The sequence below is a fragment of the Dunckerocampus dactyliophorus genome, chromosome 1 (genome assembly GCF_027744805.1).
Source record: "Dunckerocampus dactyliophorus isolate RoL2022-P2 chromosome 1, RoL_Ddac_1.1, whole genome shotgun sequence".
Lineage (NCBI taxonomy): Eukaryota > Metazoa > Chordata > Actinopteri > Syngnathiformes > Syngnathidae > Dunckerocampus > Dunckerocampus dactyliophorus.
Window position 1 is genome coordinate 22,542,529 of NC_072819.1, and position 17,621 is coordinate 22,560,149.

The 17,621-nt window shown below is 41.8% G+C and overlaps 1 protein-coding gene, 1 non-coding gene and 2 pseudogenes across 6 annotated transcripts in view; 1 reads left to right on the forward strand and 3 right to left on the reverse strand.

Annotated features, from left to right (window-relative positions):
* The window catches only part of LOC129178511 (rho guanine nucleotide exchange factor TIAM1-like), an 80,388-nt gene extending 72,515 nt beyond the window's left edge, over window positions 1-7,873 (forward strand). For all 5 annotated transcript variants that reach the window (XM_054770845.1, XM_054770820.1, XM_054770829.1 and 2 more), the window contains 8 exons: window positions 275-454; window positions 542-657; window positions 729-837; window positions 3,442-3,497; window positions 3,610-3,706; window positions 3,948-4,035; window positions 5,592-5,764; window positions 6,024-7,873. In XM_054770845.1, the coding sequence (XP_054626820.1) occupies window positions 275-454; window positions 542-657; window positions 729-837; window positions 3,442-3,497; window positions 3,610-3,706; window positions 3,948-4,035; window positions 5,592-5,764; window positions 6,024-6,577 (1,373 nt within the window). In that variant the 3' untranslated portion in view covers window positions 6,578-7,873. The remainder of the gene's footprint in view (window positions 1-274; window positions 455-541; window positions 658-728; window positions 838-3,441; window positions 3,498-3,609; window positions 3,707-3,947; window positions 4,036-5,591; window positions 5,765-6,023) is intronic.
* Window positions 7,874-10,981: 3,108 nt separating this feature from the next.
* On the reverse strand, window positions 10,982-11,187 carry LOC129194673 (U2 spliceosomal RNA; annotated as a pseudogene).
* Window positions 11,188-11,407: 220 nt separating this feature from the next.
* On the reverse strand, window positions 11,408-16,824 carry LOC129178889 (uncharacterized; annotated as a pseudogene).
* Window positions 15,743-15,933, reverse strand: LOC129194667 (U2 spliceosomal RNA). The gene has a single exon (XR_008573787.1). It is a non-coding gene; the product is annotated as a U2 spliceosomal RNA (small nuclear RNA).
* Window positions 16,825-17,621: the final 797 nt, after the last annotated feature.

A 17,621-nucleotide genomic window follows, 5' to 3' on the forward strand; every position in this document is an offset into this window, starting at 1 on the left:
TCTCATTCCAAAAGCTGCTGATTTGCCACAGGCAGTTCACCAATAATGATACTAATAATAATAATAACAACACTATTGTGACCACCCACAGGAGACTCCCCCACCAGAGACTTAATAGGTAGACTCCACACTTAAAAACAACTGAACTGAAGAAGACTTATGGAATAAAGATGAAACGTCTCCAACAAACAAGAGTCCAGTTGCCTCCATTCACCCTTTGCGGATAACAATCAGAAGTTCCTTTTTGCCCCTCCTACGTCTCTTCTCCCGCCAGCCAAAACCGATCCCGATTTCAAGGCCTTCCTGGCCGAGAGAAACCCCAAACAGCAGCATTCATCCACGCTGGAGTCCTACCTGATCAAGCCTATCCAGAGGGTCCTCAAGTACCCCCTGCTCCTCAGGGAGCTGTTTTCCCTCACCGACCCAGACAGCGAGGAGCATTACCACCTGGATGGTGAGCCCCACTGTGCCATAGGGCTAATTGATCACCTATTGATGATGCAGTGCTGCTGATTGGGGTTTTTTTTTGGTGCACTCTCAGTGGCCATGACGGCCATGAACAAAGTGGCCAGTCATATCAACGAGATGCAGAAGCTTCACGAGGAGTACGGCGCTGTGTTCGACCAGCTCATCAATGACCAGACCTCACACAAAAAAGTAAGTGTCGTCATAACTTTGTTCTTCTATGGCTTTTTTTGTCGTTGATTGAAATGAATTCTTCCTGTCAGGTGGCCGATCTCTCCATGGGGGATCTGTTGCTTCATTCCACAGTGGTGTGGATTAACTGTCCTGCGTCTTTGGTCAAGGGCAAAAAGGACCCAGAATTGGCTGCTTTTGGTGAGAATACAGTTTCGTCAGCTAATAAAATGTCGACAAAAATGTCATCCAATCATGTAATTTGGTCTTGTGGACAGGTTAGGAAATACATCCAATCACAGCTAGTTTAGCTGCATGTGGCAGAGGGGGGCGGGGTGAGTTACAAACGAGATCCAATCAGAACCACTGTCTTTATTAGATGTCGCAATGTGTCTAGAATGAAAAGCAGACACATTTCACATTTGACGCTATGGACAGCCAGATTCTGTGTCAAATTGATTCATTAGCAGCCAAAACACAACTAATATGAAGCAAAAAAGTGACAATTTTATAATGGTGTTATTATTTTCATATGTTAGGTTTACTGATGGCCGCACGGTGGTCTAGTGGTTAGCATGTTGGCCACACAGTAACAGCCCTGGGTTTGATTCTCCCTTGGGCATTTCTGTGTGGAGTTTGCATGTTCTTCCCGTGCGTGCGTGGGTTTTCTCCGGGTACTCCGGTTTCCTCCCACATTCCAAAAACATGCATGTTAGGTTAATTGGAGACTCTAAATTGTCCATAGGTATGAATGTGAGTGTGAATGGTTGTTTGTCTATATGTGTCCTGCGATTGGCTGGCGACCAGTCCAGGGTGTACCCCGCCTGTCGCCCGAAGTCAGCTGGGATAGGCTCCAGCATACCCCCGTGACCCTTATGAGAAGAAGCAATATAGAAAATGGATGGATGGATGAAGGTTTACTGCTGTTTTTATTGCTGAGAAAGAACAGAGTTGTACTATAGATGCCTGGTGCGTTATGCAGAGTATTTGGAAAAATATGTGAATGTTTATTCATTTCAGGTAAAATAATATAAAAATTAATGTTGATGTGAAATGATTGACTTGTTGATATGAGCAGGTCTACTGTTTGCCCCTCACTGCTGTTTTTTTTTATTTTTTTTTATTTTGCATATATTTCAACTTTCTTCTCATAATGACTTTCTTCCCATAATATAACTTTTTCCCCAGCATTCTTCATTTTTTTTCACATTAGAACTAAAAACATTTTTAATGTCAACTCAAAGCTACTAAAGGACATCATCCATCCATCCATTTTCTATGGACAATTTAGAGTCACCAATTAACCTAACATGCATGTTTTTTTTTTTTTTTGTTTTTTTTGGATGTGGGAGAAAACCCACGCATGGGGAGAGCATGCCATCTCCACACAGACATGCCCAAGGGAGAATGGAACCCCAATCTCCAGACTGTTACTGTGTTGGCCAACATGCTAACCACTAGACCACCGTGCGGCCTAAAGGAATTATTTTTCCTTGTATTACAAGTTTATGATTGTGAAAATACAACTGGTTTTCATGTTACATGCGACCTTTTTCTTAATGTTTTGACTTTATTCTTGTAAAATTACAGCTGTTTTTTGGGGTCTTTTTAGTTTCCAACTATTCAACTTTCTTTTTATAAATGTTTGTCTTGTAAGTTTTTTGAGGCAGAGAGGCAGAAGTGTTAACAAAAATGTATTGTTTTTACAGTCCATACAAAAACGCAAACGGTAAGCACAAAAGCAAAGCAAACTAAACAAAAGGCCCCGCTAACCACGGAATTAGCAGGGGGAAAAAGAGGAAACAAAAATTCACTACTGTAACCCACGCAGGAGTACCGGTACAAGCTAGGTCGCTGCCAAGAACCACAAAGGAGGCAAAAAACGATGTGCAACACAAAATGCCGCTGCTGGAAGTCGCCAGGCAGGGGGAAATATAATAACTCACAATACAGGTAGTGATGACCAGAAAGCTAGGGGTGGAGCAGGAAGCAGGCGTAGGTCAGGAAACGATCTGGCAACAAGTGAACGGCACGGCAGGGCTTACGTAGTCCAGGTGTAATTGCATGCAGGTGTGTGATGAGCAACAGATGACAAATAGGGGACAGCAAAGCAGCACCACAGCTCATGACAATTTTGACTTTATTCCCATAATATTTTGACTTTATTTTCATATTACTAAATAACTTTTCCACAGCCTAATTTCACAAAAATTACAACTTTGTTTTGTTTCTCATAATGACTTTTTCTCTTTATGCTATTTTTGCTACTAAAATGACGTTTTTCCTCATAACATGGTGACGTTATTCTCTTAAAATGTACTTTTTCTTGTTAGTTTTTTCTTCTTAATATTACAACTTTATTCTTGTAAAATTATTGCACATTTTTGCAAATTTAAAAAATTTTTTTTTTTTGCTTTTTTTGCTGTTTTTTTTATCGTAAATTGTATTTAGAATGTACCACCGGCCAATGTAAAAAATAAAAAACAAAAAAAAACCATGCAAGTAACCTGTGCTGGGTTTCCTATACAAGTCATTCAAGAAGAACAATCTTTGCAGGACATGATCTATCATATTGTTTCTCCTGCCGGTATTTATTGGATTTGTATGGCATCCTGCTTAGCTTTGAGGCTGGGAATGAATATTACATCATCGTGTGAAAAGGGATTGTCCCGGCAAGGCTAAGTACAAGTGGATTTTATGCCTGCATGGCATGTCGTGACTCTTTTTTTTTTTTTGTGGTGGAGTGAAGCGTCGTCTTGTCAGCTGATCTTTGATGATGATTGTTTATCTTTGTGTCTTTGCCAGTGTTTAAAACAGCGGTGGTGTTTGTGTACAAAGACTCCAAGCACAGGAAGCGAGTGGTGAGTGACATTCTGTGTGTGTGTGTGTGTGTGTGAACGCTGAGACCCTCTGCTGGCACGGTGATGTACTGCATGTGGTGCTCACCCGCAACGGTCCACCTCTTCCTTTTAGGGTGGATCTCATCGAGCATCGGTTAGCGACGACAAGGATCCGATCCGCTTCCGTCACATGATCGCCACAGACTCCCTGCAAGTCCGCGCTTTAACAAGTACGTTCATTTGTTCACCAAGATCTGCCTCGTCAGTCTGTTGTTAAAGCTACCGTTGTTTTATGCTGTACAAGAGCGTTTAGTTTATGTTGATGTCACAAGGAGGCCAACACACACATACACACACTCTTTGCATCCCTGACGTTAATCACCTAATTGTTTCTCCTCCTAATGGTTCATCAATTAGCAGAAAATGAATTGCTATCACATCACACACGTTTTTTGTGGTTGTTGTGTGCAGACTCTGAGGACACCGCCGTGTGCGAGATAGTTCACACCAGGTCGGAATCTGAGGGACGACCCGAACGGACCTTCCAGCTGTGCTGCAGGTTTGCACTTCATTGTTGTTTATTAACTTGCTGCCTTCTGGAAAAGTGGGAAAGATGAGACGTGAAATGGAAGCTCCAGCAGACACGATCCGGGTACCGGTATTCATGTTTAACAGGAAACGCGCACTCTCTCGCCACTTCTATGCCGCCATGTTGGAATATTCTTCAGCACTGAACCGTGCGTGTAAAGCACAGAGCATGCCGTCCTTCCAAAAACCATAAAAAGGTTGTGTTGGGTCAGTTACATCACTCTTTAAATGGACACAAGTTATTTATGAATTGTATTGATCGACTGTCATTGAATGCAACCTGTTGTGTTTGTAGATGCAGTGCATCCCCGCACATTTGGGATTCAGCATTCACGGCCCCACTAATTTGTGGATTTTTGGGCCAAATCCACTTTTTAAAATTTTATTTAATTTTTTTTCCACGAAAAGAGGCGTTTTTTTCCTGCAAAAAAAACACATCTCATTCGTCCCAAGGCATGATTAATTTATAAATACTTTACCCACAATAAACCACGGAATCATTGGTTCCGTGATAAGTGAATTTCCGTGAAGTAGGACTCCTTCTTTTAAAACTTTAATATTTTCATAGTTGGAGCATAGAAAACCTGTTTATGACCTTCTAAATACGGTTTTTAGCATTATCAGAGCCCTCTAGACATGAAATAACACCCCTATAGTCACATTTAAACTTGTATTACCCAATATAGTAGATAAAATAGAAAATAAGCCATCTTAGACATAAATAAGACTCAAACGTGAGAATTTGACAGCATGAATGTATGAATGCATTACTGACACTTGGTGACCAGTGTAGAATACCACTGTAATGCCGCCATTTATGGTTAAGTAGAGAATCACGATGCACTTGAGTGGCTTTATTGACAAGCTGAGAACACATACGCAATGAACATTCACACAGGAGCTGCTGTCGGCCACAGCTCATGCCAGTCACTCAAACTCTCCACAGTTAACACTCGGCTAAACACAGTCAACTCGTCACACACACACACACACACACACACGGTACTTCCCAGGCCCCGCCTCTTTTAAAGGTACAAACAACAGGTCACAGATATTACACTATATATAATCGTTCATTATGCTTATGCTTAATTTAGGCAAAAAATAGAACATTTGCTTAAATGTACTTGTAAATGTATAATCCAGGTAAAAAGTACCACATGCATGTTCTTCCAGTATATTAAAAAAAAGCCTTTTTTGGGGGGGGGGGCGGTCCTTGAACTGAAAGTTCATATATGATGGGAAGTGGCTCCTGGAATTCCAACGGGCAAGCAGTGTGGATTTTGTAAACTTTCATTGATAATGTTGTAGAAGGTCAAGCTAGCAGGAGGATGTGGAGGGAGGAGCAATCCGTGTGTTAAGTAAAAGTAGATATTTTGTTTGTGTGGAACGTGATTCCTGTGAAAAAGGATCTACTGTATATCAGTACTGCCTGTATTCTGTCGCCTTTTTTCCCTGCAGCCTTGAACGCAGCACTGGTAGACGAGCGGCTTCAATCTAGTCTTTTCTCGTTTGTCCCACGTTCAGTTCTCCAGACAGCAAGAAAGAGCTGCTGAAGGCGGTCCATTCCATCCTCAGGGAGAAGCAGCGTCGGCAGCTTTTAAAGACGGAGTCTCTTCCTCTCAGCCAGCAGTACATCCCTTTTGGGGGCAAGCGACTGTGTGCCCTCAAGGGGGCGCGGCCTACCATGAACAGAGCAGGTGATTAACTAAGAACACCACATGTTCCTTTTAGTCTTTTAAAGGTCCAATATTGTACCATTTTCACTAATTCATGTGAAACATAGGAAGTGCTGGCCTAGATGCTGGAATTTCTAGTTTAAGGTGTGTAGCGAAGCCTGATTTTTGTTTTTACAAAGTAGTGGCTGTATACACGGGGCGGGTGCATGTCTTCTCTCAAAAGTGGAGCCAACAAGTGATGGAGATTTGGTCGATTTTTATGTTTGGTTCTTCTCTTCAGCTTCCGCTCCTTCCCGGACGCTGGCCCGCAGGAAGTTGGTCCGTAACCGCTTCACCATCGACACAGACTTGGTTTTCCACGGCAACAACAACACCAATCAGGACTGTGACCCCTCCCACCACAAGAGTCCCCAACATGCACCGCTTCATCCCCAAAAGCCGCACAGCGACGACACGGACCGCTGGGTGGAGGAACAGTTCGACCTCGCCCGCTACGAAGACCCTGCCAAGGTGAAGGAGACCGACATCCTGAGCGACGACGACGAGTACTGCAAGTCCGTCAGGGCGGCAGCGGTGGCCGAGCCTCACGACCTCCAGCTGGGCGCCCTCACGATACATGGCGGGGAGGGACAGTACCAAGACCTGAATGGACAAGTGCCAACAGAAGGCGGGGTCTCGCAGGACGACGACGCTGAGCGATTGTCTCGCTGCGCCACGCCCACTCTAAAGGTGGCCCCTCTCAAGCCGTGTGCAGCGGAGAGGGCCGCCAACCAGGACCACGACGTCATTTGGGTGCGGCGGGACGACTACGGACAAAATAGCGATGTCTTCTGACCTGAAGAACTCCATCCGTGTTCCCTCACACGCTTGACCTTTGACTGTGCGGTGACGCAGGAACACGTGGCCACTTCATTAGGTACACTTCATGGCCCCACAGCAGTGCAACAGACGCCCTGCAACACTTTCTCCCTCCATGAGGACCACAGTGATACGTTCTAGTTTCATGTTCCAGTCAACACAAGAAACCCATTGATTTGTATTCATACAAGATGGTACATGCGTTGCATCCAGAAACATTTGTCACTCTCAACTTCGTTTGTGCCGTTAGAGCGAGTACCCTGTTGATTTTAAAGGATGGCAGCGAAAGTGAGGCCAGAGTTCCTCATTGGGGTCATTTGTGGTTTTTAGTGTTTTTAATTTAGTGCTTTATTGTCATTTGTCATTTTGGCGTTGTGCAAAAACTGATCCAAGTGTTAGGAGCACGCAGCACCACGTGATTCCTGGGAGCACGCAGCACCACGTGATTCCCGTCGCCAAGCTGCCCATCCAAATGGATTAAGGCTTCTCTCACCTTCATTAAAGTCATTTCAAAAATCATAACCGACTAAATGTTGCTAGGCTTGATCGAAATGTACAAAATGCAATGTTTTCACGGCCCCAAAGTCTATTTTTGCATCCAAAATATGCCGACATGTATTTTTGTGGCTCTCGATTGTTGGGGGTTTCAGCACTGGACGCTTCAGCGAGTTTTTTTTTTTTATTTTAACCCTTCTTGTATTTAAAGAAAACATCTGGAAGCTGACTTGAAATGTTTTTCTACGAGTTAGCTTGTTACGTTGCTTTTCTACTGTCGTCGTTTACGTTCTGCTCTCCAGTATCCTTGATCCACTTTTGCGTGATTCATTGCTCACGAATGTTTCATTGCTAATGCTAGCATCCATCAAGTTTCTCACCCTCCCTAAAAGAAAAGAAAAGAATACTAATTTATTTGAAGGACTTTCCTGATAGGACCAACCCTTGATCTTGTATTCATATTTTATTCATCACAAAACATGGACTAACGCTACTTGTTTAACATGCAGTTCTTCCTCATCTACGCTAGGCGGTGCTGTTTCACTCTCGCAACTTGCACTAATGAACAAACGGGACTGCTGCTCCGGTGTGGATCATCATAATGGAGGACAATAAAAGTTAGTTTGAAATAATGGTTTTTAACAATTTAGCATTTTAGGGTTGTTTTTGGACAACTGTGAGGCACAATCACTTGACCTCCCATTCCCCCCCACCCGTGTTGGTACACGCTACGTGGAGTATAATCATTTGTATGGCAAAATAAACTTTCTACATTTGACTTTGTGTTCAAGTGCACGTTATTGAAACTCAACACAATTTCTATTTTTAAGCCTGGTAGCCTAAAATATTAACTTTTGTAACAGGTGCCGTTGACATTTGCACAATAAAATCAACAGGCAGTAAAACACTGGTAATTTTGATTTAAAATGTGTAAAATCAATTTACATTTCTGGTAAATTGTTCTATGCTGCTGATCCTCATTCGGGTCACGGGGTATGCTGGAGCCTATCCCAGCTGACTTTTGGGTGAGAGGCGGGGTACACCCTGGACTGGTCGCCAGCCAGTGGCAGGGCACATATAGACAAACAACCATTCACACTCACATTCATGCCTATGGACAATTTAGAGTCTCCTTTTCTCCGATTTCCTCCCACATTCCTCCACATTCCTCCACATTCCCAAAACATGCAAACTCCACACAGATCCCCAAGCGGGGATTCGAACTCCGGTCTTCCTGATGTTCTGACTGATTGCCCGACATGCTAACCACTCGGCCACTGTGCGGACACCTTTGCTAAGCAGTTAAATGTACTTGACTACATGCAAATTAGAGCCCAGTGTATTTTCCTTGATTATTTTAAATATACAATTTTACTTTACTAATCATTTCCTGATAATCCAAATGCTACATACAGTACAGTATTTTCTTTGATTATCCTGGACTATTCACATTGAGGACAATACATATTTTCTATATGTACTGTATAGCAAGCAACTTTTTGAAATGTCTTCTCTGTGAGCCTAACTTTTTAAACATGTTTTCAATATGCCAACAAAAACAAGTAACAATGACCAGTGTCTGCAATTGCCGCCACAGCTCCTCTTTTGGTACAACAGTTGAGCTCCAGACCATGTTGCCATACTTAACCATGAAACTAAGTGAACTTTTTAAATAAAGTTGTCCACTAGTTGCTCCCGCAATTTCCACTCTTCAGTCCAGCTGGCACGCTAACACGGTTATCTGTGGTTATACAAGTAAGTGTTAAGGTTGCATCCACAAGCAATAAGAATACGCTACTCCCTCGTTCATCGTCGTTCATTGGTTCCAGACCCGACCGTGATAAGGGAATTCTCACAATGTAGGATTCCTTATTTATAAATGGAATATTTTCGTAGTTAAAGAGCATACCGAATCTGTTTACGACCTTCCAAATTCGTTTTTTAACATAAGAGCCCTTTAGACATAAACTAGCGTAAAACCCCTTTATACTCGTATTACCCAATAAAGTAAATACGATCAGAAAAAATAAGCCTTTTAGGATGTAAATAAAACTCATGCATGCGTGTGTTGCACTAAATGTGTTCCGGATGTGTGGAGGACAGGAAGTGACGTTGGCAGTTCAGAGTTGAGTGGATTACGGCCGCAGCAGTAGCCAGTGATATTATTATTATTACAATTATTATGTTGATATTGTGCCTGTTGTGAGATCATTCACACCTGCAATAAAAGCCTGTTGTTCCAGCGATCGAGTGTGGCGCTTGTGTGTTCCACCGAACGTTACAGTGACATTGCTGAAGGAAGAATCCTACATTTCATTAACGTCTTTGAATGCGTCTTTTGAATGCCTGATATTTGTATTTTAGTTCATTTTTATGTGTGAAAATGCTTCATTTAGGCTCCAAAAAAGGAAAATTTGCTTAAAATATGCATTTTTTGAACTAACCGTCTTCAACCGTGAAACGGCATGATTTCTTGAGATATTTTTGGAAAACCGTGGGTGAAGCCACAAATTTCAAACCCCGATGTGTCGAGGTATGACTGTATTCCCATTTACGTGTTAGTCATTATATTTTTCACATACTGGTATCAAAATATAAGTGTGTGATGTGTGCACTCCATAATAGTGAATTATTTAAACAGGGCATCTGCACAGTCTTAAAAAGTCCTAAGTCTAAAATCCGATTTTAAGGCCTTAAAATGCCTAAAATTAAAATAAAATCTCATAAAATGTCTAAATACAATTTTGAAAGATCTTTAAAATGTATTAATGTTGCTTTTATGTAAAACAAATGTATAAACATCAGTCTTTCTTTTAAATGTTCTGATTTTTGACTACTGTAACACGACCGCAGGACGGTACTCAAGTAGCTGTGAATCCCCGTTTTTTTGTTTACATGCCAGTACGGATGTGAAATGGGTCTTAAATGTTCTTCATTATGGTCTTTAAAAAGTTTTATGTTTGATGTGTTGAAACCTGCAGAAACCGTGTCGTTTTCGTCTTTAAATGAGCTAATCTTGGGCTCCTAAGCTTTTTAACAACTGCAAAATCATCTTGATGTGTTTATTTACTATTCTGCTTAATACAGGAATATTAATGGAAAGCGGTATAATGGTGGAATACAGTGATACATACCAACGTACCGTTGTCAGGGCCGCCTCGCTTTCTATGACAACATGGCACAAATCAGGAGAGCTGATTCCAGAACCACCACAGTCCAGGTCTACGTTTCAGAATAGTTGAGGCCTTTTTGCTTGTGTTTTCATACCGTCACAGTTGATCTGAGGCTGGAATTTTTCACAAGCGATGCGAGGAAGATGATAGGGGCTCAAGTTCCATGCCTTGACCCCCTCTGCAGCCCTTGCCGCCACTGCGGCCCCCAGAGCCGTTGTCTCCGACATGGAAGGTTTCACTGGGCCAACAGGGCGAAAAGAAAGAAGCACAAATTTGACTTGAGCCAATGGGAGAAAGTTGTAGTCAATTTCAGAACCTTTCATGGGCTCATTCTTGCTAATAATCCTAATTTATATACTATTATATATCCATAATGTCTGGACACATGGGCGAAAATGCATGTACAACACAATTATACAAAGAAAATATGGACATTTATTTATTTTAAATATACTGTACATATTTTGTTTATATTCCATTATAAATATTTTAAAAATGATTACACTTTTTTTAGTACTACAATGTACATGTCTATATATAACAGTTTTAACTTATATATCTAAAATACGTTGTCAAAATTGCATTCATAATTAATACATTTAAAGATAAATTCATACATTATTTTAGTGTTAATCTTTTATTGTATTGATTATGAATGCTCTACTTTGCCCAGAAAGTACACGATTTCGGTTCGGTTATTTTGAACAAATTTGGGGTGTGCACCGTTCCTGGAGGTACTGCAATACCAGGTCGATGCGTGGAGTGGACGGAGCAAGCCCCTATTCCATCTCCCTGTTCCAAAAATCAATTTAATATATGGTCCCCGGATAGGGGACGTATCAGATATTAAACTGATAAGAACAGATTTTTTTTTTTTTTTTTTTTTAACGTGTTTATTGTCACTGTTACAAAAAATTTACTACATTTCAAAACATTTTTTTAAAGATGCCTTTTAAAATTCAATTATTTACAACACCAATAATTTAAGTAAAAATAAAATCAGTAAAAATTCTGTAAAATTAAAAGTGTTGCAGGCAGCAAAATGTGTAAAATTTGTACAGACCATTTTAAAAAGTCATAATAAGCTTCAGTGTCGTCTGTTGCACAGGAGTGCAGTGAGTCCTGATCAATAGTGAGTTCACCCCACTCTCCCAGACAGTAATTCTCCAGGACGCTGCCAGGACGTCCCGAGGCCCTCATCCTTCTTCATTTCTCCCTCCTTCCTCTCCCGGAGAGCCAGGCCGTCGCTGCCGAGACCTTTGCTGTGAAGCTCCGGGTGCCACCTCCGGGTGGGCACAGACGACTCTTCTTTGTGACTGTGTCCTTGGCCCGCCGCTTGCAGCTGTCAGAGTCGCTGCAGCCATTCGGATCACAGCCACGGGGGGGGTCTGTCTGTGCCTCCTTACCAGCAAGTTGCGGGAGGTCCAGATGGCGTCTTTGATGGCGGCGAGGGCGAGCCACTGCTTTTCAAACTCCTTGCAGTTTAACTTCTGGTGGCTCGCCCCATAGAGCACGAGCTGTGCGTTTAGGACCTCCCTTGCTGGCAAGTCCGGGAAATTTAGGTCGCCGGCTGTCGCCCACAGGTCTCTGGCAGCACTGCACTCCCAGAGGAGATGCCTCACCGTCTCAGGGGCGCCACAACCCGGTCGGGGACAAGTTGAGTTTGCTGCCATTCCTCGGGAGTGCATAACGGACCTGACTGGGAGGACCTCGTGGGCCACCATCCATGCCAGGTCCCGGAGTCTGTTTGGGAGAGCCGGGTGGTTGACGTTGCGCCAAACATCTGTGGGCTCGCCAAGTGCGAGCCCGCGCACTGGACTCACTGGATCCCGCTCCTGCACAACAGAAACGACAGAGCGATGATTTTTTAAAACGTCAAAAGTTTCTTTTTCCAGATTAAAATGTCTTAAAAAGGTCCTTATAAAAGCATATGCTGGTGGTAAATTAAAGGAAACAGGTACAGTTTGATCTAAGGGGATCAGTTTGAGCCGTCTTAAGTAGGAGCCCATCCAGTATCGTGCCAGCGCTTTTGTTTTGGGATTACTGGATGGGCTCATCGCACTCATCAGGTGTAGGGACGTGTATCTCGCTCCAAGGAATATTTGGAGGTCTGGCACTCCTTTTCCTCCTTTTCCTTTTGATTTTTTCATGACTTCTCTCCTCACTCTCTCCCACTTGGAGCCCCAAAGGAAGTAAAAAATGGCTCGGTCCAGGTCTAAAAGAACGTTTCTTTTGGGGGTAAAAACAGAGCTGATCAATAAAAGCAAAGGTAAAATCACAGCTTTTATGATTAAAACCTTTCCTTCCAGGGTCAGCTGTCTCAGTCCCCAAAACCCCAGTCTTTGCCTAACTTTCCCTACCACGTCGCCCCAATTTGTTTCACCTCCCCCGTCCTTGCCAAATTTAATTCCCAGTATTTTTTGGTCAGTCTGTGTCACAGTCAGGGGAAGTCCCGTCTTCTCCGATTCCGTCCAGGGTCCATAAAACTGGGCTTGGGTCTTTTCTCTATTGAGTTTTGACCCAGAGGCCCGTCCATAAAAGTCAGTCAGGTCCAGTGCTCTTTTAACAGATAAAATATCCGTGCATAAAATGTTCAAATCGTCCATATATAAAATACATTTTGGTACGAGTCCCCCTGGAATAGTCGCCCCTTTAATCCATCTGTCCCTTCTCAAAATCTGTGCCAGAGGTTCTATACATAAAACATACAGGAGGGCAGATAACGGGCATCCCTGACGGACACCGCAGTTAATTTGGACTGCTTTTGTCAGATTCCCGTTTACCACAAATTTGCTGGTAATATCCCGGTACAGCAGTCCCACCCACGCTACGAATCTTTCCGGAAAACCCATTCTTTGCAGTACCCTGAAAAGGTACTGGTGCGAGACCCGATCAAAGGCTTTCTCAAAGTCTAAATTTAGGACTACTAACCGAATGTTTCTGTCTCTCGCAAGACAGATGGTGTCACGAATCAGCATGAGGCTGTCTGTGATCTTCCTCCCTGGGATGGCACAGGTTTGATCCGGGTCAATCAAGTCATCTAAAAACATGGACATACGTGTCGCTAAAAGTTTACTAAAAATTTTGCAGTCACAGTTTAAAAGGGTAATAGGTCTCCAATTTTTAAGATCGGTCTTGTCTTTTGTCTTATAAAGGAGTGTCACTATCCCTACTCTAAAACTGTCAGGTAGTCGGCTACTTTGTTCAAATTCCTTAAAAACAGCGAGTAACTCTGGTGCTAAAATATCCCAAAAAGTTAAATAAAATTCCAAGGGGAGCCCATCCTCACCTGGGGACTTCCCCTTCTTAAAAGCCACGACGCATTTATTTAACTCTTTGAGAGTAAAATCCTGTTTTAAAAGCACATTTTCGCTCACTGATTTTTCAATAAAACCTAAAACTTCTAAAATAGCTTCAGGCTTTGTATTTTTAGTTGCATAGAGTTCTTGATAAAAGCGTTCTATTGTTTCATTTATTTCAGTTGTTGTTTCCACTATGCGCCCTTCTTTATTTTGTAATTTTAAAATACCTCCTGGCTTGCTTAGGATTTTTTTAAAGAAATAGCGGGTGCATTTTTCCCCTTCTTCTATTTCTTTTTCCTTGCTCCTTAAGATAACACCTTTACTTTTGATTTTTGCTAGAGTAGCCATTTCATTTTTTACCTGCTTGATTTCTTCCTTGAAATTCAGCCCTTTTAGTGTTAAGTTAAAATAACGTTGTAAGCGTTTTTGCAGTCCTATCATGTATCTTTTTTCTTTGTAAGATTTTTTCCGTCCTGCTTGTTGAAAGAAAAGCCGGGTCCTTAACTTCACCATTTCCCACCACTGTGCTCGTGAAACATGCAAGTCTTGAAGGGTCTGCCAGTCCTTGAACCGCTCCCTGTACTGACTGACCAAGTCTTGATCTTCCAGCAGGGAGCAATTCAGTTTCCACGGACCTCTTCCCACTACCACACCCGAGGGGAGTGAGAGAGTGCAGGAGAGAATCAGGTGATCAGAGAAAAAGACAGGGGTCAATCTAGCATCAGTAGGTGGCCAATCCCGTGTGAATATGTAATCTATGCGAGAGGCTCTGGTGCTGTCGCCACTGAACCAGGTGAAGCCCTCCTCTCTAGGATGCATGGCTTTATAACAATCGTGCAGTTTGAAATCCCTACTCATGGCTTGTAATAAAACCGATGTTTTATCAACTTTAAAATCTTCTCCCGCCCCCCTTCTGTCTTTCCTGCTTAAAATGCAATTAAAATCCCCCCCCACCACTATAGGTACCCGGCCTAACATGTGGAACTGCAAGTTTTCTAAAAAATCATACCTTTCATTTTTTTCGTTAAAACCATAAATATTTAAGAGGTTAAAATCCTGTCCCATAAAAGTCAAGTGTGCTGATAGTGCTCGTCCCTCTCTCACCACGGTGCTCCCCTTCACCGTAACGTGGGGGTTGTTGATTAAAATGGCCACTCCGTCATTTTTGTTCTCATTTGACCCGCTCCATAAGGATGTTTGTGGCCACATTTCCTCCCACTGTTTGTAGCTTTTTAAAAAGGGTAAACCACATTCTTGTAATAGAAACACATCTGACTTAAAAGTTTGAAGGAAGGATAAAACACTCTGAGCTCTAACTTTCGACTTCACACTTCTCACATTGATGGTGGAGAAGGTGAGAGTCACAAGTATGATTTTTTTTTTTTTTTTTTTTTTTTTTTTTTTTTTTTTTTTTACATACCAACGTACCGTTGTCAGGGCCGCCTCGCTTTCTATGACAACATGGCACAAATCAGGAGAGCTGATTCCAGAACCACCACAGTCCAGGTCTACGTTTCAGAATAGTTGAGGCCTTTTTGCTTGTGTTTTCATACCGTCACAGTTGATCTGAGGCTGGAATTTTTCACAAGCGATGCGAGGAAGATGATAGGGGCTCAAGTTCCATGCCTTGACCCCCTCTGCAGCCCCTGCCGCCACTGCGGCCCCCAGAGCCGTTGTCTCCGACATGGAAGGTTTCACTGGGCCAACAGGGCGAAAAGAAAGAAGCACAAATTTGACTTGAGCCAATGGGAGAAAGTTGTAGTCTATTTCAGAACCTTTCATGGCCTCATTCTTGCTAATAATCCTAATTTATATACTATTATATATCCATAATGTCTGGACACATGGGCGAAAATGCATGTACAACACAATTATACAAAGAAAATATGGACATTTATTTATTTTAAATATACTGTACATATTTTGTTTATATTCCATTATAAATATTTTAAAAATGATTACACTTTTTTTAGTACTACAATGTACATGTCTATATATAACAGTTTTAACTTATATATCTAAAATACGTTGTCAAAATTGCATTCATAATTAATACATTTAAAGATAAATTCATACATTATTTTAGTGTTAATCTTTTATTGTATTGATTATGAATGCTCTACTTTGCCCAGAAAGTACACGATTTCGGTTCGGTTATTTTGAACAAATATGGGGTGTGCACCGTTCCTGGAGGTACTGCAATACCAGGTCGATGCGTGGAGTGGACGGAGCAAGCCCCTATTCCATCTCCCTGTTCCAAAAATCAATTTAATATATGGTCCCCGGATAGGGGACGTATCAGATATTAAACTGATAAGAACAGATACTACACTTGATCTTAGCCAAAAGGCCGAGAAGCGATAACCACGTTTGGACAGATCGGACGAAGTGACTCCTGACACAACAAACTAAAGTGAGGGTTACACACACACCAACTGCCCAACCACCGTCACGCGTCAATACGCCAAACAACAATGCATTTTTACATGGCAAAATATTAAACTGTTGATTTAAATGCCTTAAATGACTGAAATTCACGCGAATTACTTAGCTTGTTACGGTCACGTGGTTAACGTCGATCCAATAAGAAGCGGCGGTAAATATATTTCATACAACTAAATATTATACAATTAACGACAGCAATAGACAATAGACAATAGTCAATTCTAAACACACAAACGTTGGTGTGATGTTGTTGCGAAAAGCAAAGTAGCTGCGTGGTTAATATTTAAATAAACGCAATCATGAACACGCGTCACCATAGTACTTCCGGTGTTTTTCTGGTGCCACCGGCAGTATAACACGACCCCCACCCGGTGACGCGGAGTGTGAACTACACCATACAGCTGGCATATAACAACATAAACAACAGAACCCGGCAGTTGTTTGGCTAATGTGGAGGATTGTGCTTCGCCAGATGGTTAGCGATGAATGTTTAAAAGAAATGTTCTTCGTCCCCAGCACTATTACATTGCTAACCAGAAAGCAACAGCGACATCTAGTGTCGGACATTACAAACAACATTGGGCAGTCCGGCAAACCTCCATACTAGTTTTTGACTCAGTTAAAATTCGGGAAATATACGGGAAACGACTTAAACGAGAGGGCGACGGGCAAAAACGGGAAACAGGAGGGTAGATATACCGACACATACTCCAAGGATGTCAGCCTGCAGCTGCATCAGTAATCTGTTAGACGTCATGCCTCCATCCACCTGCAGGCGCACCAGAGGAACGCGACTGTCCTGGTTCATTGCGTCCAGGATCTACCAGAGGACATGAAGACTCATACAATCATTGTTGTATGTATTGATGACTTTGTAGTACAAGGTCCCTAAAGTCTGGACACTGGCAAAAGTTCATATAGTACAAAATTCTGTAATGAAATTAATTGTTATTCAATATAAATACACGTTTTTTATTTTTCACTTATTGATTTTGCTGTATGTTATGGATATTATATATTTGATTCATTGCAATTTGTCTGTTTAAGTTATTTAATTGTAATGTTTTTAAAATAATTAAAATAATTATGTACTTCAATAATTACATGAAACAAGTATAATGTATATAATATAAATACAAATTCCTGCTATTCGGTTGACTTTTCTTTATTATACGTGCCAACGTAAAATAATATCAAGGGTGTCATCCTTATATTATTATAACAAATTTTTTTAAAAAGTATTATTTCAATATAGGCATTTATTAGGGGCTAGCTGAGGTTGGCAACCGTCCTGTATTGAACTGACAAGGGACACATTTCGTCCTTTATTACCATGTGAATCAAAACTTAGTCTGTAAGATGTGGAGTCTATTGACAACAGCTTGTCACATTTCGATGATTGACTTCGTGGCCATGTTGCCGGACTTGCGGCCATACGTTTTGGACATTGGGTGAACAGAGGAGCGTAGCTGTCAACCAATCACCAGCTGGTGGTGAGTTAGCTCCGATGGTGGGCGAGGATGCCGGTCAGACCTGGCATTATTATTATATGATATTAATATTATTACAATTATTATGTTGATATTGTGCCTGTTGTGAGATAAT